The sequence below is a fragment of the Eretmochelys imbricata genome, chromosome 14 (genome assembly GCF_965152235.1).
Source record: "Eretmochelys imbricata isolate rEreImb1 chromosome 14, rEreImb1.hap1, whole genome shotgun sequence".
In the NCBI taxonomy this organism is placed as follows: Eukaryota; Metazoa; Chordata; order Testudines; family Cheloniidae; genus Eretmochelys; species Eretmochelys imbricata.
Genome location: NC_135585.1, coordinates 48,218,683 through 48,236,303, shown reverse-complemented (window position 1 = coordinate 48,236,303; position 17,621 = coordinate 48,218,683). Strand labels below are relative to the sequence as shown.

The 17,621-nt window shown below is 51.1% G+C and overlaps 1 protein-coding gene across 1 annotated transcript; it reads right to left on the bottom strand.

The window, feature by feature from the left end:
• Positions 1–4,929: 4,929 nt before the first annotated feature.
• Positions 4,930–12,190, bottom strand: LOC144274256 (uncharacterized). Its single transcript, XM_077832919.1, has 3 exons — positions 12,064–12,190; positions 10,927–11,040; positions 4,930–10,560 (listed from the first exon to the last, which is right to left on the bottom strand). The coding sequence occupies exons 1-3, from the start codon at positions 12,188–12,190 to the stop codon at positions 7,679–7,681; spliced, it is 3,123 nt and encodes a 1,040-aa protein (XP_077689045.1). The 3' UTR covers positions 4,930–7,678.
• Positions 12,191–17,621: the final 5,431 nt, after the last annotated feature.

Genomic DNA, 17,621 nt, shown 5'->3' with positions numbered 1-17,621 from the left:
GCGGGGTACTCTCTTCGCTCTGGACTCTTCCCTGACACCTTCACTGACCATTGCACAGAGTTCAGAACAAATTAATTAAACAGCAAGTAATTTAAAAAAAAGGAAAAAAATGGGAAAGGTGAAAGGAAAACATGTCACCCCGCTCTGTGGGCATGGGGGGAACCACAACCAGCGTCTCTGAGATGTAAGGGCAGTTCCAAGTCTGCTCCTCACATGTCTCAGGCCTCCTGCCCAGGCCCTGGCTGTGCTGCAGGGATGCTGCGGGTCAGACACGTGCACTGACGGTGGCCACGTGCTTTCAGGCTCTAGGTGGCAGGACCCTTCTTCCCAGCGTCAGCCTCCTCCTGTTGGGGTTAGGCTTCCCCTCCACGTCTGGCCTACGAGGCCCCTTGGCTGGGGGCATCTCCCTACGCTGGGCCCTCTGCCCAGGGTCCCCCTCGCTCTCTCCAGCTGCTCACCGCACCCGGCTCCAGACTGGCCCAGCCCCTGCTCCCCTCTGCCTCAGCACTGCTGCTGCTCTGGCTCCAGCCCCGCTCAGGTTGCTGCTCTCCCCTTAGCTCTGCCCTTCTCTGGCAGGCAGCTCCAGCTCACACAGAGGACGGGCTCCTGACTCCCTCATTGGCCTGCCTGCCCTGTCAACGAGGTTGACCTAGAGCATTAGCCTCTCCCCATCGGCCCTGGGGACTACTCTCAGGGCCTTGATTTCTCATTGGTCCTTCCCTTAGCTTTTGGTACTGGGAGGGGGCCAACCAAAACCCCCCCATTAAGTTTCAGTAAGGGGCCAACAGTCCCCTTACCCAGATACACACCAAAATCATTGTAATTTATTTATTGCTAGCTAGTAAGTCTGCTGCTGTGAAAAGTGATATTTGTTTGTTTGTTAATATTTTTCACAGCCTCTCAGCTAGCTATATGGGTTCTCAATTTGGTAATTTAAAAAACCCAGACACTCCAGCAGGAGTGCCGGAACCTCCCCACCCCATCTCTTCCCCTGAGGCCCCACACCTGCCTCGCCTCTTCCCCCTAAGGCTCCTCACCCATCCACTCATTTTACACCCTCCCTATCCAGGTCAGGAGGGACTTGCCTGTGGAGCCGGGGCTGGGAGCTGCAGCCGCCCAATGCAGGTAGGAGGCAGCCCCGGCTGAGTAGGGGCTGGTGTGGGTGATGACCCAGTGCCTCCCCACCTGCAGTAACTCGACTTTGGGTGGCCAGTCAGTAGATCTGACCGGACAATGTCAGGTTCCCTTTTTAACTGGACTTTCTGCTCAAAAACCGGGCAATTGGCCACCCTATCATCAGCACCCAATGTGCAATAAGTGCTGGGTACATGTCAGGGACAACTTCTGCTTTCTTATGGTGGGGGAAGTAACCATGGGACAGTCAGGTTAGACTCAGTTCTGACCGGCAGGGAGGAATTCGTTGGTCTAGATGAAATTACTATAAGGTGGGTGCACAACTGGTTGAAAGACTGTACTCAGAGTAGTTATTAATGGTCTGGTGTCAACCTGGCAGGGGAGTGATGGAGGGGGAGCCCCAGGTGGCTTTCCCACACTCCCAGCAGGGAACGGGGAGTTGAAAAGCCGCAGGTGCCTTCCCCCGCTCTTTACGGAGAACAGGGAGTGGTGGGCGGGCAGCCCACTAAGAGCCTGTGGGGCAGCTAGGCCCCTGGGAGGGAGCCATAGGCGCCAACTCCATGGGTGCTCTGGGACTGGAGAGCCACCGGGGAAAAATTATCAAGTGCTCCGCACCCACCAGCAGCCAAGCTCCCTGCTCCTCGCCTCCTTCTCCCCACCCCCAGTGCCCCACATCCCAGCTCCTCCCCCTCCCAGCGCTCCCTGCCCCCTGCCGCCTTACAGCTCTTTGATGGCGCTTAGAACTTTCCAGGAGGGAGCAGGAGGAGCAGGGATGCGGGGCGCTCAAGGGAGGAGGCGGAGAAGAGGCAGGGCAGGGACTTTGTGGAAGGGGTGGAATGGAGGTGGGGTGAGGGCAGTGCAGGGAAACCCACCGGGCAAAGGGGAAGTTGGTGCCTATGGCGGGAGCTGCCACTGGAGATGACAGACTGGGCTCTCAGCTCCCCACACTGCCCCTCTTCGGTTGGTGGAAGCGCTCCTGGGCAGGACATGCCCCAGTGACCCAAAGAGGGTAGTGTGGACATCAGCTATTGCAGTAAGTACTGTGGTGGCTCTAAGTCAACCTAATATAGGTCACCTTAGGTTTGAAGTGTAGACGTACCTTTACAAGCAAAAGGATTTCTCTTACCCAAGAGCTTTCAGCAGTCCATGCTCACTGGAAAGCCTTCCAGCTAGGACCACTTCCCTCAGTTCAGTGATGCTCCTATTATCTTTCAAGCGATCTTGCTACTGTGAGTAGAGATGAGGAAGGGGATGTGGCTAGAGGCTTTCCCCCCCCTTCTTATACTCACAGCCTTTCTAGTGGAAAAGTCTTTGCTGGGTCATGGCGTCAGGCAACTCCATGGCGTATGTGAGCTCCAAACCGTCCTTCGGATGAATTGTAAATTTCTTTGTTTACCCCCTTCTTCCTCTTGGTGGACAGACAGATAAGAGTTTTCTAACACAGATGGTCAGATCTGTCTCGTCTCTGAGGAGTTAGTCTGTGGGCGTTCCCCAGAACGACGACATATTTCAGCAACAAATAGGGTTACCATATGTCCGGGTTTTCCCGCAGAGCCTCTTTTTTGAACCCGCTTTCTCTGTCCGAGCGGGATTTTCCTATAACAGCAAATGTCCAGGAGTTCTGCAGAGCAGATGGGCTGCAGCTCAGAAATGGCACTGATTGGTCAGCTTCCCAACTGGTCTAGTTCCTGGCATCCACAGCTGATTGGTCCATTCCCCTACATCTGCAGCCGATTGATTGCTGCCGGATCCCTCCCACCCAGGCCCCAGCCCTGGGCAGGTGGTCCCACAGGTAGGTGCTGACGGACGGCTGTTGCTGCATTCTGGGCTTGTGTCAATGCCCTGCCACTGTGACAGTGACCGACACTTCCCTCACCTCGTGAATACCCCCACCACACCCCCTCCAGCACCCACAACTCTACCCCCCCCAGGCTCCCACCCCTCATCAGTGTCCTCTTTTTGGGCACCTGGAATATGGTCACCCTAGTAACAAACATACAGTAAAATCTCACCATTCTACATGCACTGGTGGTACATACATTTCGATGGCATAATATTCAGCTGATCGTGAGTTTTCCAGTGATCCCTCACCAGGCACTCTTTGTACACTATATATCATAACCATAGGCAAGTGGTGAACATGGGGCACAGGGGGTTAGTCACAAGAGGGATCAGTGTGGCGTGAGTGGGGCAAAGAGAATCTTTGTCATCACAACTCAGGACACTGGGGTACAGGGGGAGGGGGTGATCAGCTGGGCTGTCAGGTTCCTCATTTCCCTCTGGCCTCAGTGATGGGGGTCGGCCTGACTTAAAGGCTGCCCAAGCCTGTTGACATCCCCGGCTCCTTTCTTGCCTGAGCCCAACCTCGGCATCTCAGCAATAAGGAGACACAGCCCCCTCCCTCTATTATTTTTTGGGGTATCGTTCATGCTCCTTTAGATTTCAGGGACAGCTTCACACGACACTCACAGGCCAAGTCTAGTCGCTCTCTGGCTCTAATGCAGCGAATTCACAGTTCTCAGCCTCAGCCGTCTGGCTTTGAGGAGCAAACCCAGCAGTTTCCCAGCTCTGTTTCCCCTCGTTTTTCCCCCTCCAAACTGTATCTCACATCACTGCAGGGATCAGGCAGTAACTTCATTCCTCTGTCTCCCGCACTGTGAATCTAGCTTGCACCATCAGTGGTTGTTTTGAGAGATACTGATCACTGTCATTGTTCAAACCACACACAAAAATCTCATGACAAAGGGTCAGATAAAGATTAAAATAACAAAATCTAAAAAAGGCCTATTCTGGCAAATGATCATTTGTCTCATGAAGTCCTCAATAATTCTGAGCTACATCCTGTCAAACTAAATATTAACGTATGTGACCAAACAGCCTTCACGAAGAGAGAAAAACCCACAATCCAGGGTTTTTAACACACTTTCATGTTCATAAAGTGAAATCTCAGAGAATCCTTTAAGACACAAAATCCGGAAAATAAATTTACCCAGTTTCTTCTGTAGTGGCTAAACCAGCTTCACTCCTTGCCTCCGTATTTGGTTGTATTAGTTGCAAAAGTTTTAGCATCATTATACTAAAAGAAAGAGAAAGAAAGACAAATCTTCCCATCTACAAATGATCTGGACTAGCTTAGAAAAAGCTGGGAACTAATTTCACCCATAGGTGTAAACAGGGCTATAGGATCTGAAAGGCCAAACTGTGCTTTAGGTTCAATGGGATTTCCCCGCCCACTCGTAGGTCTCTGACCCTTTCTTCTCCAGCCCTCTGGAGTCTGACTTAGGATCATAGACATCAAAACTGTGATTCCTAAGCTTGGAGAGCCAGGAACATGGTGGTAAGTGACACCGTGAGAGACAGAGGGGTAGAATGAGGAGAAGATAAAACTGACAGGTTGGATCACAGAACCCCCCTTGGGAACTGCCAACTGATGTGCCAAGACAACTTCGGCCCCTGCTTTCCCTGCCAGCTTGGGACTCCAGCACCCTGTCTTGTGGAGCCGGACACGCCCGTCTGCTCCAGCACAGACCCAGGGTCTGCTCCAACACAGACCCACATGTCCCAAAGCTGCAGACTTAACTGAAAGCAGCGTAAGAAGTGTTCCTGTCTTTAACACTCAGATGCCCAACTCCCAATGGGGTACAAACCCCAAATAAATCCGTTTTACCCTGTATAAAGCTTTTACCCTGTATAAAGCTTATACAGGGTAAACTCATAAATTGTTCGCCCTCTATAACACTGATACATATGCACAGCTGTTTGCCCCTCCCTCCAGGTAGTAATACATACTCTGGGTTAATTAATAAGTAAAAAGTGATTTTATTAACTACAGAAAGTAGGATTTAAGTGGTTCCAAGTAGTAACAGACAGAACAAAGTGAATTACCAGGCAAAATAAAATAGAACACGCAAGTCTATGTCTAACACAGTAATAAAACTGAATACAGATAAAATCTCACCCTCTGAGATGTTTCAATAAGTTTCTTTCACAGACTGGACACCTTCCTAGTCTGGGCACAATCCTTTCCCCTGGTCCAGCCCTTGTTCCAGCTCAGGTGGTAGCTAGGGGATTTCTCATGATGGCCGCCCCCTTTGTTCTGTTCCACCCTCTTCTATATCTTTTGCATAAGGTGGGAATCCTTTGTCCCTCTGGGTTCCCACCCCTCCTCAATGGAAAAGCACCAGGTTAAAGATGGATTCCAGTTCAGGTGACATAATCACATGTCACTGTAAGACTTCATTACCCACTTGCCAGCACACACATATACAGGGAGACTTCCAAGTAAAACAGAGCCATCTACAGTCAATTGTCCTGGTTAATGAGAGCAATTAAGATTCCAAACCACCATTAATGGCCCCCACTTTGCATAACTACAATAGGACCTCAGAGTTATATTTCATATGTCTAGTTTCAGATACAAGAGTGACACATTTATACAAATAGGATGACCACACTCAGTAGATTATAAACTTTGTAATGATACCTTACAAGAGACCTTTTGCATGAAGCATATTCCAGTTACATTATATTCACACTCATAAGCATATTTTTAAAAAATCACATAGAGTGCAACATCACACTGTCCATTGCTGGGACAGAGGCTGCTATGTGGAGAGTGGAGGGTGATGGTGCTGGGGGAACAAGGGAATCCCTCAGACACACCCCATCGCCCTGAAATAGCACAGAAGCTAAAACACCACATTTTACTGTCCCTGCTCCCACTTTTTTAGCATCTAGTTAATTCTGGTGCATAAGGCAGAAAATGTACAAACACTAAATGCTTTTCAGCAGGGCCTGGAGTAATGTGAGACTATCTGGGAATGAGAAAATCCAGCCCCACAGGGGGAACTCAGGGACTAATGATCACTCTGCGAATGGGAGGGGGTCAGAACACATAAGTAAGGGTACGATTTTGTTATGGATTTGCAGAAGTCACAGAATCTGTGACTTCCAGAGACCTCTGTGACTTCAGTCCATGGTGGCTCGGAGCTGCGGGGTTCCCCTGCTGCATGCAGTAGCAAAGAGCTGCCCCCTGGAGCTCTAAGCTGCTGCAGGCCGTGGGAGTACCCCGCAGCACCCAGCTGCCAGGAGTGGCCACCAGATCTATGAGTCACTGCGGGGGGCAAGGCCCCCCCACAGTTCCCAACTGCCCTGGGCTGCAGGGGCCCCAGAGCTCCGAAACACGGGAGTCAGGAGGCCCATGCAGCTGCAACCAGGGCCCCCACATCTGCCTGGCTGCCATGGGACCCCAGAGTCCCAGGAGCAATGGGTGCTGCAGACTTCTTCCTCCCCATTTTGTCACGGATATTATTAGTAAATGTCACATATATTCACAGAAGCCCGTGACCTATTTCCTGTCTGTGACTTTTAGTAAAAATATCCATGACAAAATCTCAGCCTTACACATAAGATGCTCAGGGTGAGGTTACACTAGGAAATCTGGTGGAGGGTCACAGAGATGCTCTGGCTAATCCCAACCACATTTCCTAGCATAGATAAATGCTCGGAAGCAGAGGTGGGATCTCTCGGCCTTCCCCAAATGGCTCTGTGGGAATCAGCCCCTCCCAGTGGTGCTGTCTGAATGCAGCGGGGGCAGGGAGATGGGGCAGAATGGGAGAGTGAGGAGAGGCAGCACCTCTCTACCCCTGTGCTCTTCCTCGCCTCTTATCCCATGATCCCCAAACGCTCGATAATCCAGCACCCAGCTCCCCCTGCTTCCCAGCTCCACCAGCCCCAACCATTCAATCCCCAGTTCCCTCCCCAAAACCCATCCTCCTGGTCCCTCAATATTTGATCCCCAGAGCCCAGCGCCCTGGGGGATTTGCGGAGGGGAGGAGTTACTAACCCCCAGGAACTCTCCCCCTGCAGGGAACAGGTCCAGGTAAGTCGGGGAGCCCAGCCCAGGGGCTGGTGGAAGATGGGGGGTGGGGACAGGGGTCTAAAATGAAGGTGGGGCCTGGCCCAAGTGTCCTTCTCTTCATTTCTATGTCAGGGGGATCCTGGCTGGGAGAGGAAGGGAAGGGGGGAACTTCAGCCAGGCAGAGGGAGCATCTGCAGGAGTTTCTCTCTCTTCTTTCCCCACCTCTGGCCCATCAGCTCAGCGGCCAGGGCTGTAGCAGGGAGGAGGTGCTGATCGGGGCCTCTCCTCTGCCTGGGGTTTGCTTAGACCAGGCAGAGCCAGAGGGTCACTGATCAGCTGCTGCTCGGCTGCTGCTGTATCCTCACCCCAGCGATGGGTAGCTGGGTCCTTGGGAGCCAAATGCCCCTGTGTGTGGGAATGAGGAAATGGGTTTGTCACCATGGCCAGCCCTTGTCAGGGCACTCAGAGAATTTCTCTGCTGTGAGGAGGAGTCTCTGATGTCAGCTCCACTTGGAGCATTTTTCACACTGAGAACATCTCAGAGGTTTCTCCCTGTGCGGATTTGTGGATCCCTGATACTCCGGGAGCACCAAATGAAGCTTCCCCCACATTGAAGGTCTCTCTGTTGTGTAGATCACTGATGTGTGAAGTCAAACTGAATCTTTTCCTGCAGTCAAGCTATTTCTAGTGTCTCTCACCTTTGTGGATTTTCTGATGTTTGGTGAGCTCTGAGCTCTTATTGAAGCTTTCCCCACAGTCAAGGCATTTATAACGTCTCTCTCCTGTGTGGATTCTCCCATGTTGAGTAAGGTTTGAGCGCTGACTGAAAGTTTTCCCACAGTCCAGGCATTTATGGGGTTTCTCTCCTGTGTGAGTTTTGTGATGTGTATTAAGGGTTGATTTTAAACTGAAACTTTTCCCACACTCAAGGCATTTATAGGGTTTTTCTCCTGTGTGGATTCTCTCATGTTTAGTAAGGGATGAACTTTCCATAAAACTTTTCCCACACTCAAGGCATCCATAGGGTCTCTCTCCTGTGTGAACTCTCTGGTGTATAGTAAGATGTGAATTCTGAATAAAACTTTTCCCACACTGAAGGCATTTAAAGGGTCTCTCTCCTGTGTGGATTGCTTGATGTCTAGTAAGTTTTGAGTTATGAATAAAACTTTTCCCACAGTGGAGGCATTTATAGGGTTTGTCACCTGTGTGGATTCTCTGATGCTTAATAAGGACTGAGTGCTGAATGAAACTTTTCTCACACTCAAGGCATTTATAGGGTTTTTCTCCTGTGTGGATTCTCCCATGTTTAGTAAGGGATGAACTTTCCATAAAACTTTTCCCACACTCAAGGCATTTGTAGGGTTTTTCTCCCATGTGGATTTGCCCATGTTTAATAAGGGATGAACTTTCCATAAAACTTTTCCCACACTCAAGGCATCTGAAGGGTCTCTCCCCTGTGTGGATTCTCCCATGTTGAGTAAGGTGTGAGCGTTGACTGAAAGTTTTCCCACAGTCAAGGCATTTATGGGGTCTTTCTCCTGTGTGGATTCTCCCATGTTTAATAAGGGATGAACTTTCCATAAAACTTTTCCCACACTCAAGGCATCCATAGGGTCTCTCCCCTGTGTGGATTCTCCCATGTTGAGTAAGGTGTGAGCGCTGACTGAAAGTTTTCCCACAGTCAAGGCATTTATATGGTCTCTCTCCTGTGTGGATTCTCCTATGTTTCATAAGGGATGAACTTTCCATAAAACTTTTCCCACACTCCAGGCATTTATAAGGTCTCTCTCCTGTGTGGGTTCTCTGATGTGTAGTAAGCTTTGAGTTATGAATAAAAGTTTTCCCACACTCCAGGCATTTATAAGGTCTCTCTCCTGTGTGGGTTCTTTGATGTGTACTAAGATGTGACTTCTGAATAAAACTTTTCCCACACTCAAGGCATCCATAGGGTCTCTCTCCTGTGTGGGTTCTCTGATGTTTAGTAAGCTTTGAGTTATGAATAAAATTTTTCCCACACTGCAGGCATTTAAAAGGTCTCTCTCCTGTGTGGGTTCTCTGATGTGTAGTAAGCTTTGAGTTATGGATATAAGTTTTCCCACACTTCAGGCATTTAAAGGGTCTCTCTCCTGTGTGAGTTCTCTGGTGTATAGTAAGTTGTGACTTCTGAATGAAATTTTTCCCACACACCAAGCATTTATGGGGTCTTTCTCCTGTGTGGATTGCCTGATGTCTAGTAAGTTTTGTTCTGTCAGCAAAACTTTTCCCACAGTCAAGGCATTTATACGGTTTGTCACCAGTGTGGATTCTCTGATGCTTAATAAGGACTGAGTGATGAATGAAATTTTTCCCACACTCAAAGCATTTATATGGTCTCTCTCCTGTGTGGATTCTGCTATGTTTAATAAGGTATGAGCTCTGACCAAAAGTTTTCCCACAGACCAAGCATTTATATGGTTTCTCTCCGGTGTGGGTTCTCTCATGTTTAATAAGGTTCCATCGTGCATAGAAAACTCTCTCACACTGAAGGCATTTATAGTGTCTCTCTCTTGTCTTCAGACATGGATGTCTAATAAAGTTTGAGTGATGAATGAAACTTTTACCACACTGAAGGCATTTATATGGTCTCTCTCCCGTGTGGATTTTCCTATGTTCAATAAGGTGTGAGCGCTGACGGAAAGTTTTCCCACAGTCCAAGCATTTATGGGGTTTCTCTCCTGTGTGAGTTTTCTGATGTGTATTAAGGGTTGATTTCAAATTGAAACTTTTCCCACATGCAAGGCATTCATAAGGTCTTTCTCCTGTGTGGATTCTCTGATGTGCAGTGAGGTGTGAACTTTCAATAAAACCTTTCCCACACTCGAGGCATTTATAGGGTCTTTCTCCAGTGTGGATTCTCTGATGTGCAGTAAGGTTTGAACTCTGACTAAAACTTTTCCCACATTCAAGGCACTTATATGGTCTCTCTCCTGTGTGCAGTCTTTGGTGTACAACAAGACATGGTTTCTTACTGAAGCTTTTCCCACAGACTAAGCATTTATAGGGCTTCTCTCCTGTGTGGGATCTGTGGTGTGCCATAAGAGGTGATCTCTGGCTAAATCTTTTTCCGCACTCCAGGCATTTATAGGGTTTCTGTCCTATGTGCAGTCTCTGGTGCATAATAAAGTTTGACTTCTCACAGAAGCTTTCCCCACAGTCTAGGCATTTATAGGACTTCTCTCCTGTGTGGGTTCTCCAATGTTTAATAAGGCTTGCACTGAAATGGAAACTTTTCCCACAGTCAAGGCATTTATAAGGTTTCTCTTCACTGTGACTTTTCTGCTGGACTGTGGTTTCCTTGGGATCCTTGCATCCTCCACCACGGTGAATGGATTCATCAAGTTTCTTCCTGGGATAGTTTCCCAGCTGCATCGCTGATCTGTGTCGATCTCCCCAGGCATTTCCCTGTTCCAAGAACTGGGAAAAATTCCCTTCAGCTCTTCTCAAAACCATCCCCTGCGATTCCACTTTCCTAGAACCTTCCTCCTGCTGATTCTCCTCCTTGTTCTCACTCACTGTCCTATCACCTGCTGGGAGAGAGAGAACCCAGAAAGGAGTCACTGCCTGTGCCGGGAGAAAGGACAGAAAGGGAAATAGCAAAGAGGGAAAACACAACACAGTGACTGTTGGGGAGATGGAGACACTGGATTCTGCCTCCTCATCCCACCCAAACACTCCCAGGGAAGGAAAGTCAGGGAGGAAATTCCTGACAGCTAACAGGATGGGTGGGAAGCTGTGACTGATATTTGCCTTCATGATACGAAACCTGTCACTGCAGCCCTCACCTGGGTGAGAAGGGGCAGAACTGAGGGCTCTCACTCACAGCACATTTTGGGAGTCCCAGCTTTTTCCTTCACTCTCAAGATGGTTCTGTCTCAGGTTCCCTGACTCCTCACCTGTGCGGGTGCCTCTCAGACTCTCCCTTTCATTACTGTCCTGGAGATCCGGGACCCACGGCTCTTCCCCTTGTTCCAGCCGGGCGATCAGGTCAGGTTTGGGAATGGAGAATCCTGCACAGGGGGTGAAAACAGGCAAGGTCAGGGTGCATGGAGCATTGGTAGAGAATCTGTCACAAGGAACATTCCCTGAGTTTTACCTGACCCTACATGGGACTATGGTAACTCCGACGCTTTGTGAGCAGCAGATATCTGGGGGAGGGGTGTTGTCATGCCCTCACTAGGAGTTCTCAGGGTAGATGAGCTCTGGGGGACTTTCTGGTACACACAGCTCTGGTGTTAAACTCCTGCCTATTTCCAAACCAGCACATCGGTGCTGGATCTAGCGGTGCTGGGGGAGCTGCCAGACCCCCGGCTTGAAGTGGTTTCCATTCTATCCAGGGTTTACACTTTGGTTCAATGGCTCTCAGCCCCCCACTGTACAGATTGTCCCAGCACCCCTGAGCCTGCAGCACTGAAAGCCCTCCCTATGGATGGAGCTAGTCCCAAGAGGACTGGTGTGAAGGAGAAATAACACAGGCAGGGCAATCCCCTGCTTCTGGCCCCTTGAAAGCTGGGGAGATGGGGATGAATTAGCCTGTCCATTAGGTTTCTGCCTCCCCTGTTCCCTTGAAGGGGGCATGGAGAGGAGCGTATCTTTCACAGTGGAACTGTGGACTCTACCAGGGGTTCTCAACCTTCTTCTCTCTGAGGCCCCCCCCGACATGGTATAAAAACGCCATGGCCCACCTCTGCCACACCAACTGTTTGTCTGCCTATAAAAGCCAGCACCAGCATTTGGTGGTAGGGAGCAGGGCAAATACCCAGGGTCCCACGCCCCATGGGGCCCCACAAAGCTCAACTGCTCAGGCTTTAGCTCCAGCCCCATGCAGTGGGGCTCCCAATTTGTGCCCTGGGCCCCACAAATCTAACGCTGGTCCTGCATGGCGGCCCCCCTGAAACCTGGTCGCGGCCCCACAGGGGCCCCTGGTTGAGAAGCACTTCACTTTGAGACCCATTCCTTCCTAATCCAACTGAGCAGAGTCAGACACGCAGACCCTACGGCTTATAATAGCTGAGGACACAGGAATCCCTTACCCAGCGAGGTCACCGTCTCGTAATTCTCCTGCATGACGTCCCTGTAGAGGGCTCTCTGAGCGGGGTCCAGCAGAGCCCCCTGCCCCTGGGTGAAATACACAGCCACCTCCTCGAAGGTCACCGGCATCTGAAACAACAAGAGTCCCCCGCTCAGCACCTGCTGCCCCAGCCACAATCCCACTAGTCATGGGGGAGGAGGCCCAGAAAAGCAGAATCCCCCCCACAGACACACACCCTGCTCAGAGCAGCCAGGACACTTCAGGGGGTGGGAGAAGGTGAGAGCTCCTTGTCCCCCCAGCACACGGAGCGGGGCAGGGTCTTCTCATTTCCCACCCGCCTGCCAGCCACAGGCTGAGGCGGGCAGCAGAGCTCCGAGCCGGGGACGGGGACAGGAATCCCGACAGCTTCCCTTCGTACTTCACAGCAGCCCCTGGCCAGTGGGGTCAGGCTCCAGCACAGGGAGTCTGGTCCGTTTTCCCAGCCCTGCCCAGGGGGGTGTTTCCTGCTTCAGAAAAGGGGGAATGTTCCCCCCCCAACCCGTGCCAAAGGGCCTGTTCTGCACGGCGCGGGCTGGTTCCCCCCGCCGCGCACGCACCGGGAGCTGGCGGCAGCTTTCCCCGGCCCGGGGCAGGGAATCGCAGCCGGCTCCGCGGGGAGCAGCCCGGGGGTGACGGGGGGGCGGGTCTCTCTTACCTTCCCTCTGAGCGGGGCCCCCCGGGGCAGGGGCCGGGCCGGGAAGGGGCCCCGGCCGGGCTGGGGGCTCTGCCCTGGGAGAGGCTCCCGGGGAGCAGCGGGCAGGGCCCGGCTGGAGGTTCCCCTCTCCCGGCTGCAGCCCGGGCTCCGGGCTCCCAGCACCAGCCGCCGGGGCGCGGGGATCTCGCCGGGAGCCTGAGTCCCCGCAGCGGCTGCGAGTCACTTCCTGCGGCCGGGCCTGAGCCCCGCGATCCTCCCACCAGAGCCGCCCCCCAGCCGCTCCTGGGTCCTAGCGATCAACCCACCGCGAACCCGGGCAGCCCAACCTGGACCCAGCCGCAGCAGCGTGGCCCAGCCAAGCCCAAACCCGGGTGGCCCAGCCTGGAGCAGCCGTGGCTGGACGGCGCGGCCTGAATCCAGTTGCAGCCGGGGCAGCCCAGCCGAGACCCAACTGTGTTGGCCCGGCCTGGACCAGCCGCGGTCAGGGTGGCCTGGCCCAGCCCTGTCATGGGGCACCTCTCCCTGAACCTAGCCCCGGCCTGAACCTGCGGGGACCGAGCTAGGGGAGCCTATCCTGCAGCCACAATGGGGAGAGGTGCCTCTCCCCCCCAGCCCAGGTACTGCTGTGGGGAGACAGAGCTGGGGGGAGTCCTCTATCCCTGACGTAGCCCCGGAGCACTCTCCTACATCCCAGACAACTCATTCCTGGCCCCACCCCAGAGCCTGCACCCCAGTCGGAGCCCTGCACCCCAACCCTTTGCCTCAGCCCTGAGCCCCCTCCCATACTCTGAATCCCTTGGACCCACCCCCACCACGTGAGTTTTGTTATGATATGAAGGTAATGTGTCACATATCACCTCCATATAGGTGCACATAACAAAATTCATTCTGCACATGGGTGGGAAAAATTAGAGGAAACACTGGTGGTAAGGCTGAGAGAACAGGGGCTTTGGGAAACCCAGCTCAGTGATCACAATCACTTTAGCACAATGCGTGAGTGTGTCTCCTGCAAATAGACCTAGAGGCCAATGGTCTGATTCTCTTCTCACAACAACCTCACAGTGGTGTAGATAGGTCACATGGCCCCAGTGGGATTACTCCTGATTAGTACCAGGGGGAGGGAGAGGAGGATGAGCCCGGGAGCCCAATCAGACTGTTCCTGATTTGTACTGGGGTCAGGGAGGGAGGCACAATTTTTCAGTGAGTTTTCTCTCTTCGGGAAGTTTGAGGAGCTTGTGACAGGGCAGGGATGAAGTTGGCTGGGTGACATTTCCATCCCAGATCACGTCTGCATCACCTTTACCTTTCACCTTACCTCTGTAGCTGGCAGCCATTTCATGCAAAGCAAAGGAGACTGGGAGTGGGAGAAACTAAATTCTACTTTATTGTTCCAAAGGTCAAGCAAAAGGCCGACTCCTTTCCCCAGCTCCAGCCCAGTCCAGTCCAGTCCCAGCCCAGCCCCCGGCTCCACCCAACTCCCCCAAGTGCCAGCAAGAGAGCAACAGCTACACATTGGGAGAAACGTGCCGAGAAGCCGCGAGAGGTGCTGGGAGCCTGTCACAGAAGCAACCCCCCCGAGAGCAGGGACTCCAAAGAGCTCAGGTTAGAGGGATGCAGATTGGGGTGAGTGGGTCAGAGACAGTCGCTATCATCCCCACACAGGACACAGCGGTAGATGGGGGAAGGGGTGACCAGCTTGTTGCCGGCACCCAGTGCCGAGAGGCTGAACAACAGCTTGAGTGGTTCGTTACCCGGTGTGCTACACCCAATAATCACAACGGGGTGGAGAAGCAGAAAAGTTTATTTGAAGCTTCAAATAGGTACAGGGAGATTTGAATCTCAAATCCTGTACACAGAGCAGGAAGTTCCACAGACTTTTATACATCCTTTTCCCCAGCATACTTATCCAATAGCAAGCTGCCCCAAGTATCCATATAGCCAGCCAATCCAGTTCCCAGCTAGTTCCCTGGTTCTCTGTATCATTTATTAAACTATACATAAAGCTGCTTTATTCAGCATTGTTCTTCCATATCTCCCCTGTTTGGCCTTGCTTAGTTTCAGGCAGTCTGACTCTGCAACATATTGTTGCAGATTCTCAGCATAACTGCTGTGTGTGCCTCCAGGCGGGGGGGCCAAGGACACTTGGGCCTAGCACGCAGAGCTGCTGCGAGTGCCTCCAGGCGGGAGGGGGGGCCAAGGACACCTGGGCCTAGTGCGAGGGGGCTTCATCGACACTCGTGGTCTTCCATCCCCTCGAGTTACCTAGTGGCCATGCCCCAGTGTCCCCAACAAGCTGGGCTGTCAGACTCCTCATCTCCTTCTGGCCTCCACAATAGGGATCTGCCTGACTTCAAAGCTGCCCAGTGACATCCCTGGCCTCCTTCTCATCTCAGCCCAGCCTTGTCCTCTCAGCAATCAGGAGACACTGCCCCCTCCACACAACATTCCTCTTGAGCGGGATTCACAGCATTTTACAATTCAAGCACCACTTGACCAGACACTTGCAGGAGAATCCCTGTCTCTCTCAGGCTCTGATGCAGCGAGTTCACAGTTCTCAGCCTCAGCTGCCTGGCTCTCAGCACCAAATCCAGCAGTTTCCCAGTTCTGAACTCTGGGGTACAGATGTGGGGACCCGCATGGAAGCCCCCCTAAGCTTATTTCTACCAGCTTAGGTTAAAAACTTCCCCAAGGCACAAATCCTTTGTCCCTGGGTGGTATGCTGCCACCACCAAGTGATTTAAACAAAGAATCAGGGAAAGGACCACTTGGGGTTCCTATTCCCACAAAATATCCCCCCAAGCCCTACACCCCCTTTCCTGGGGAGGCTTGAGAATAATACCCTAACCAATTGGTTACAAAGTGAGCACAGACCGAAACCCCTGGGTCTGTAGGACACTGAAAATCAATCAGGTTCTGAAAAGAAGAATTTTATTTAAAGAAAAGGTAAAAGAATCACCTCTGTAAAATCAGGATGGAAGATAACTTTACAGGGGAACAAAAGATTCACAAACACAGAGGAACTCCCTCTCGGCTTAGTTTCAAAGTTACAAAAAACAGGAATAAATCTCCCTCTAGCAAAGGGAAAATTCACAAGCTAAAACAAAACATATTCTAACACACCTTGCCTGGCTTTACTTACTATTTTTGTAATATTAGAGACTGGTTCAGGATTGGTTGGAGGAGATGGATTTCTACCTGGCCTCTCTCAGTCCCAGCAGAGAGCACAAACAAAGAGCGCAAAAAAAGGCCTTCCCCCACAAGATTTGAAAGTACCTTCTTTCCCCATTGGTCCTTTTGGTCTGGTGCCAACCAGGTTATTTGAGCTTCTTAACCCCTTACAGGTACAGAGGAATTCTAGGCTACCCTTAGCTGTATGGTTATGACAGGCTCTGATGCAGCGAGTTCACAGTTCTCAGCCTCAACTGCCTGGCTCTCAGGTGCAAACCCAGCAGATTCCTAGCTCTGTTTCCCCCTCCCCACCCCACCATCTCCCACCCTCTACCCCTCCTAGCTATGCCCCACATCGCTGCAGCGATCAGGCAGTAACTTCCTTCCCCATTTCAGTGTCTGCCTCTGGGAGAGTGAATCTAGCTTGCACCCTCAGTGTTTGCGCTGAGGGATATTGATAATTGTCATTGTTTGGAGGAAAAAAATCAGTTGACAAGGGGTAGAAAAAGATAGAAATTTAATTGAAATGGAGTGTTCTTGCAAATCAACATTTGTTTCATGAAGACGTCTGTTAAGATACAAAAAGAAAAGGAGTCCTTGTGGCACCTTAGAGACTAACCAATTTATTTGAGCATGAGCTTTCGTGAGCTGCTCATGCTCAAATAAATTGGTTAGTCTCTAAGGTGCCACAAGGACTCCTTTTCTTTTTGCGAATACAGACTAACACGGCTGTTACTCTGAAACCTGTTAAGATACAGATATTCAGGCCTGTCTGTAAAGGCCTATACGCTAAGAATTTAGGTGTATTCTTATCACTTAGCTAGTTCTAGAGGTATAAAAGAAAGAATCAAAATCACTGTCTGCCAGTGTAAGGGCCTTCTCTTGCAGGGACACTCTGAGGCCCTGCGCTTAGGCTAAGGCCTTTGGCTAATCAGCAGAGGCAGCCATAAGCTGGGAAGAGACCAGTCACCTCCTCACATTCCAACCTAGTCACATTGAAAGAAGGTGCTATTGGGCTGTTAGGAATACACTCCTCTCCTGATAATGCCTATCACTGCCAGAGAAAGGGAAGAGCCTAGAGGACGTAAAAGGAAACTTAGTTTGATAGCATCCTGTCTGGCAAGAACTCACTTATCAATAGCTGGGATGGGAAATCCTCATTTCTGTGTTTGTTCTATCACTGTAGTCCCCATTTCCCTATTGTTTGTCTGTATAATCTCTGTCTGGTTCTGTGATTGTTTCTGTCTGTTGTATAATTACTTTGCTGGGTGTAAACTAATTAAGGTGGTGGGATATAATTGGTTAAATAATCATGTTACAATATGTTAGGATTGGTTAGGAAAATGATTGGTTAAGGTATAGCTAAGCAGAACTCAAGTTTTACTATGTAGTCTGCAGTCAATCAGGGAGTGAGTGTGTGGGTGGGGGAAATGGGAACAGGGAATGGGAGTGGGGAAACTGGAATCATGTTTGGCTAAGGGCAGGAATGGGAACAGGGACACAGGTGTAAGGCTCTGTGGTGTCAGAGCTGGGAAGGGGGACCCTGAGGAAGGAAACTCAAATCATGCTTGCTGGAAGTTCACCGCTATAAACATCGAATTGTTTGCACTTTTGGTCTTCGGGTATTGATGTTCTCTGTTCATGCGAGAAGGACCAGGGAAGTAAGGGGGTGAAGGAATAAGCTGCCTAACACCATC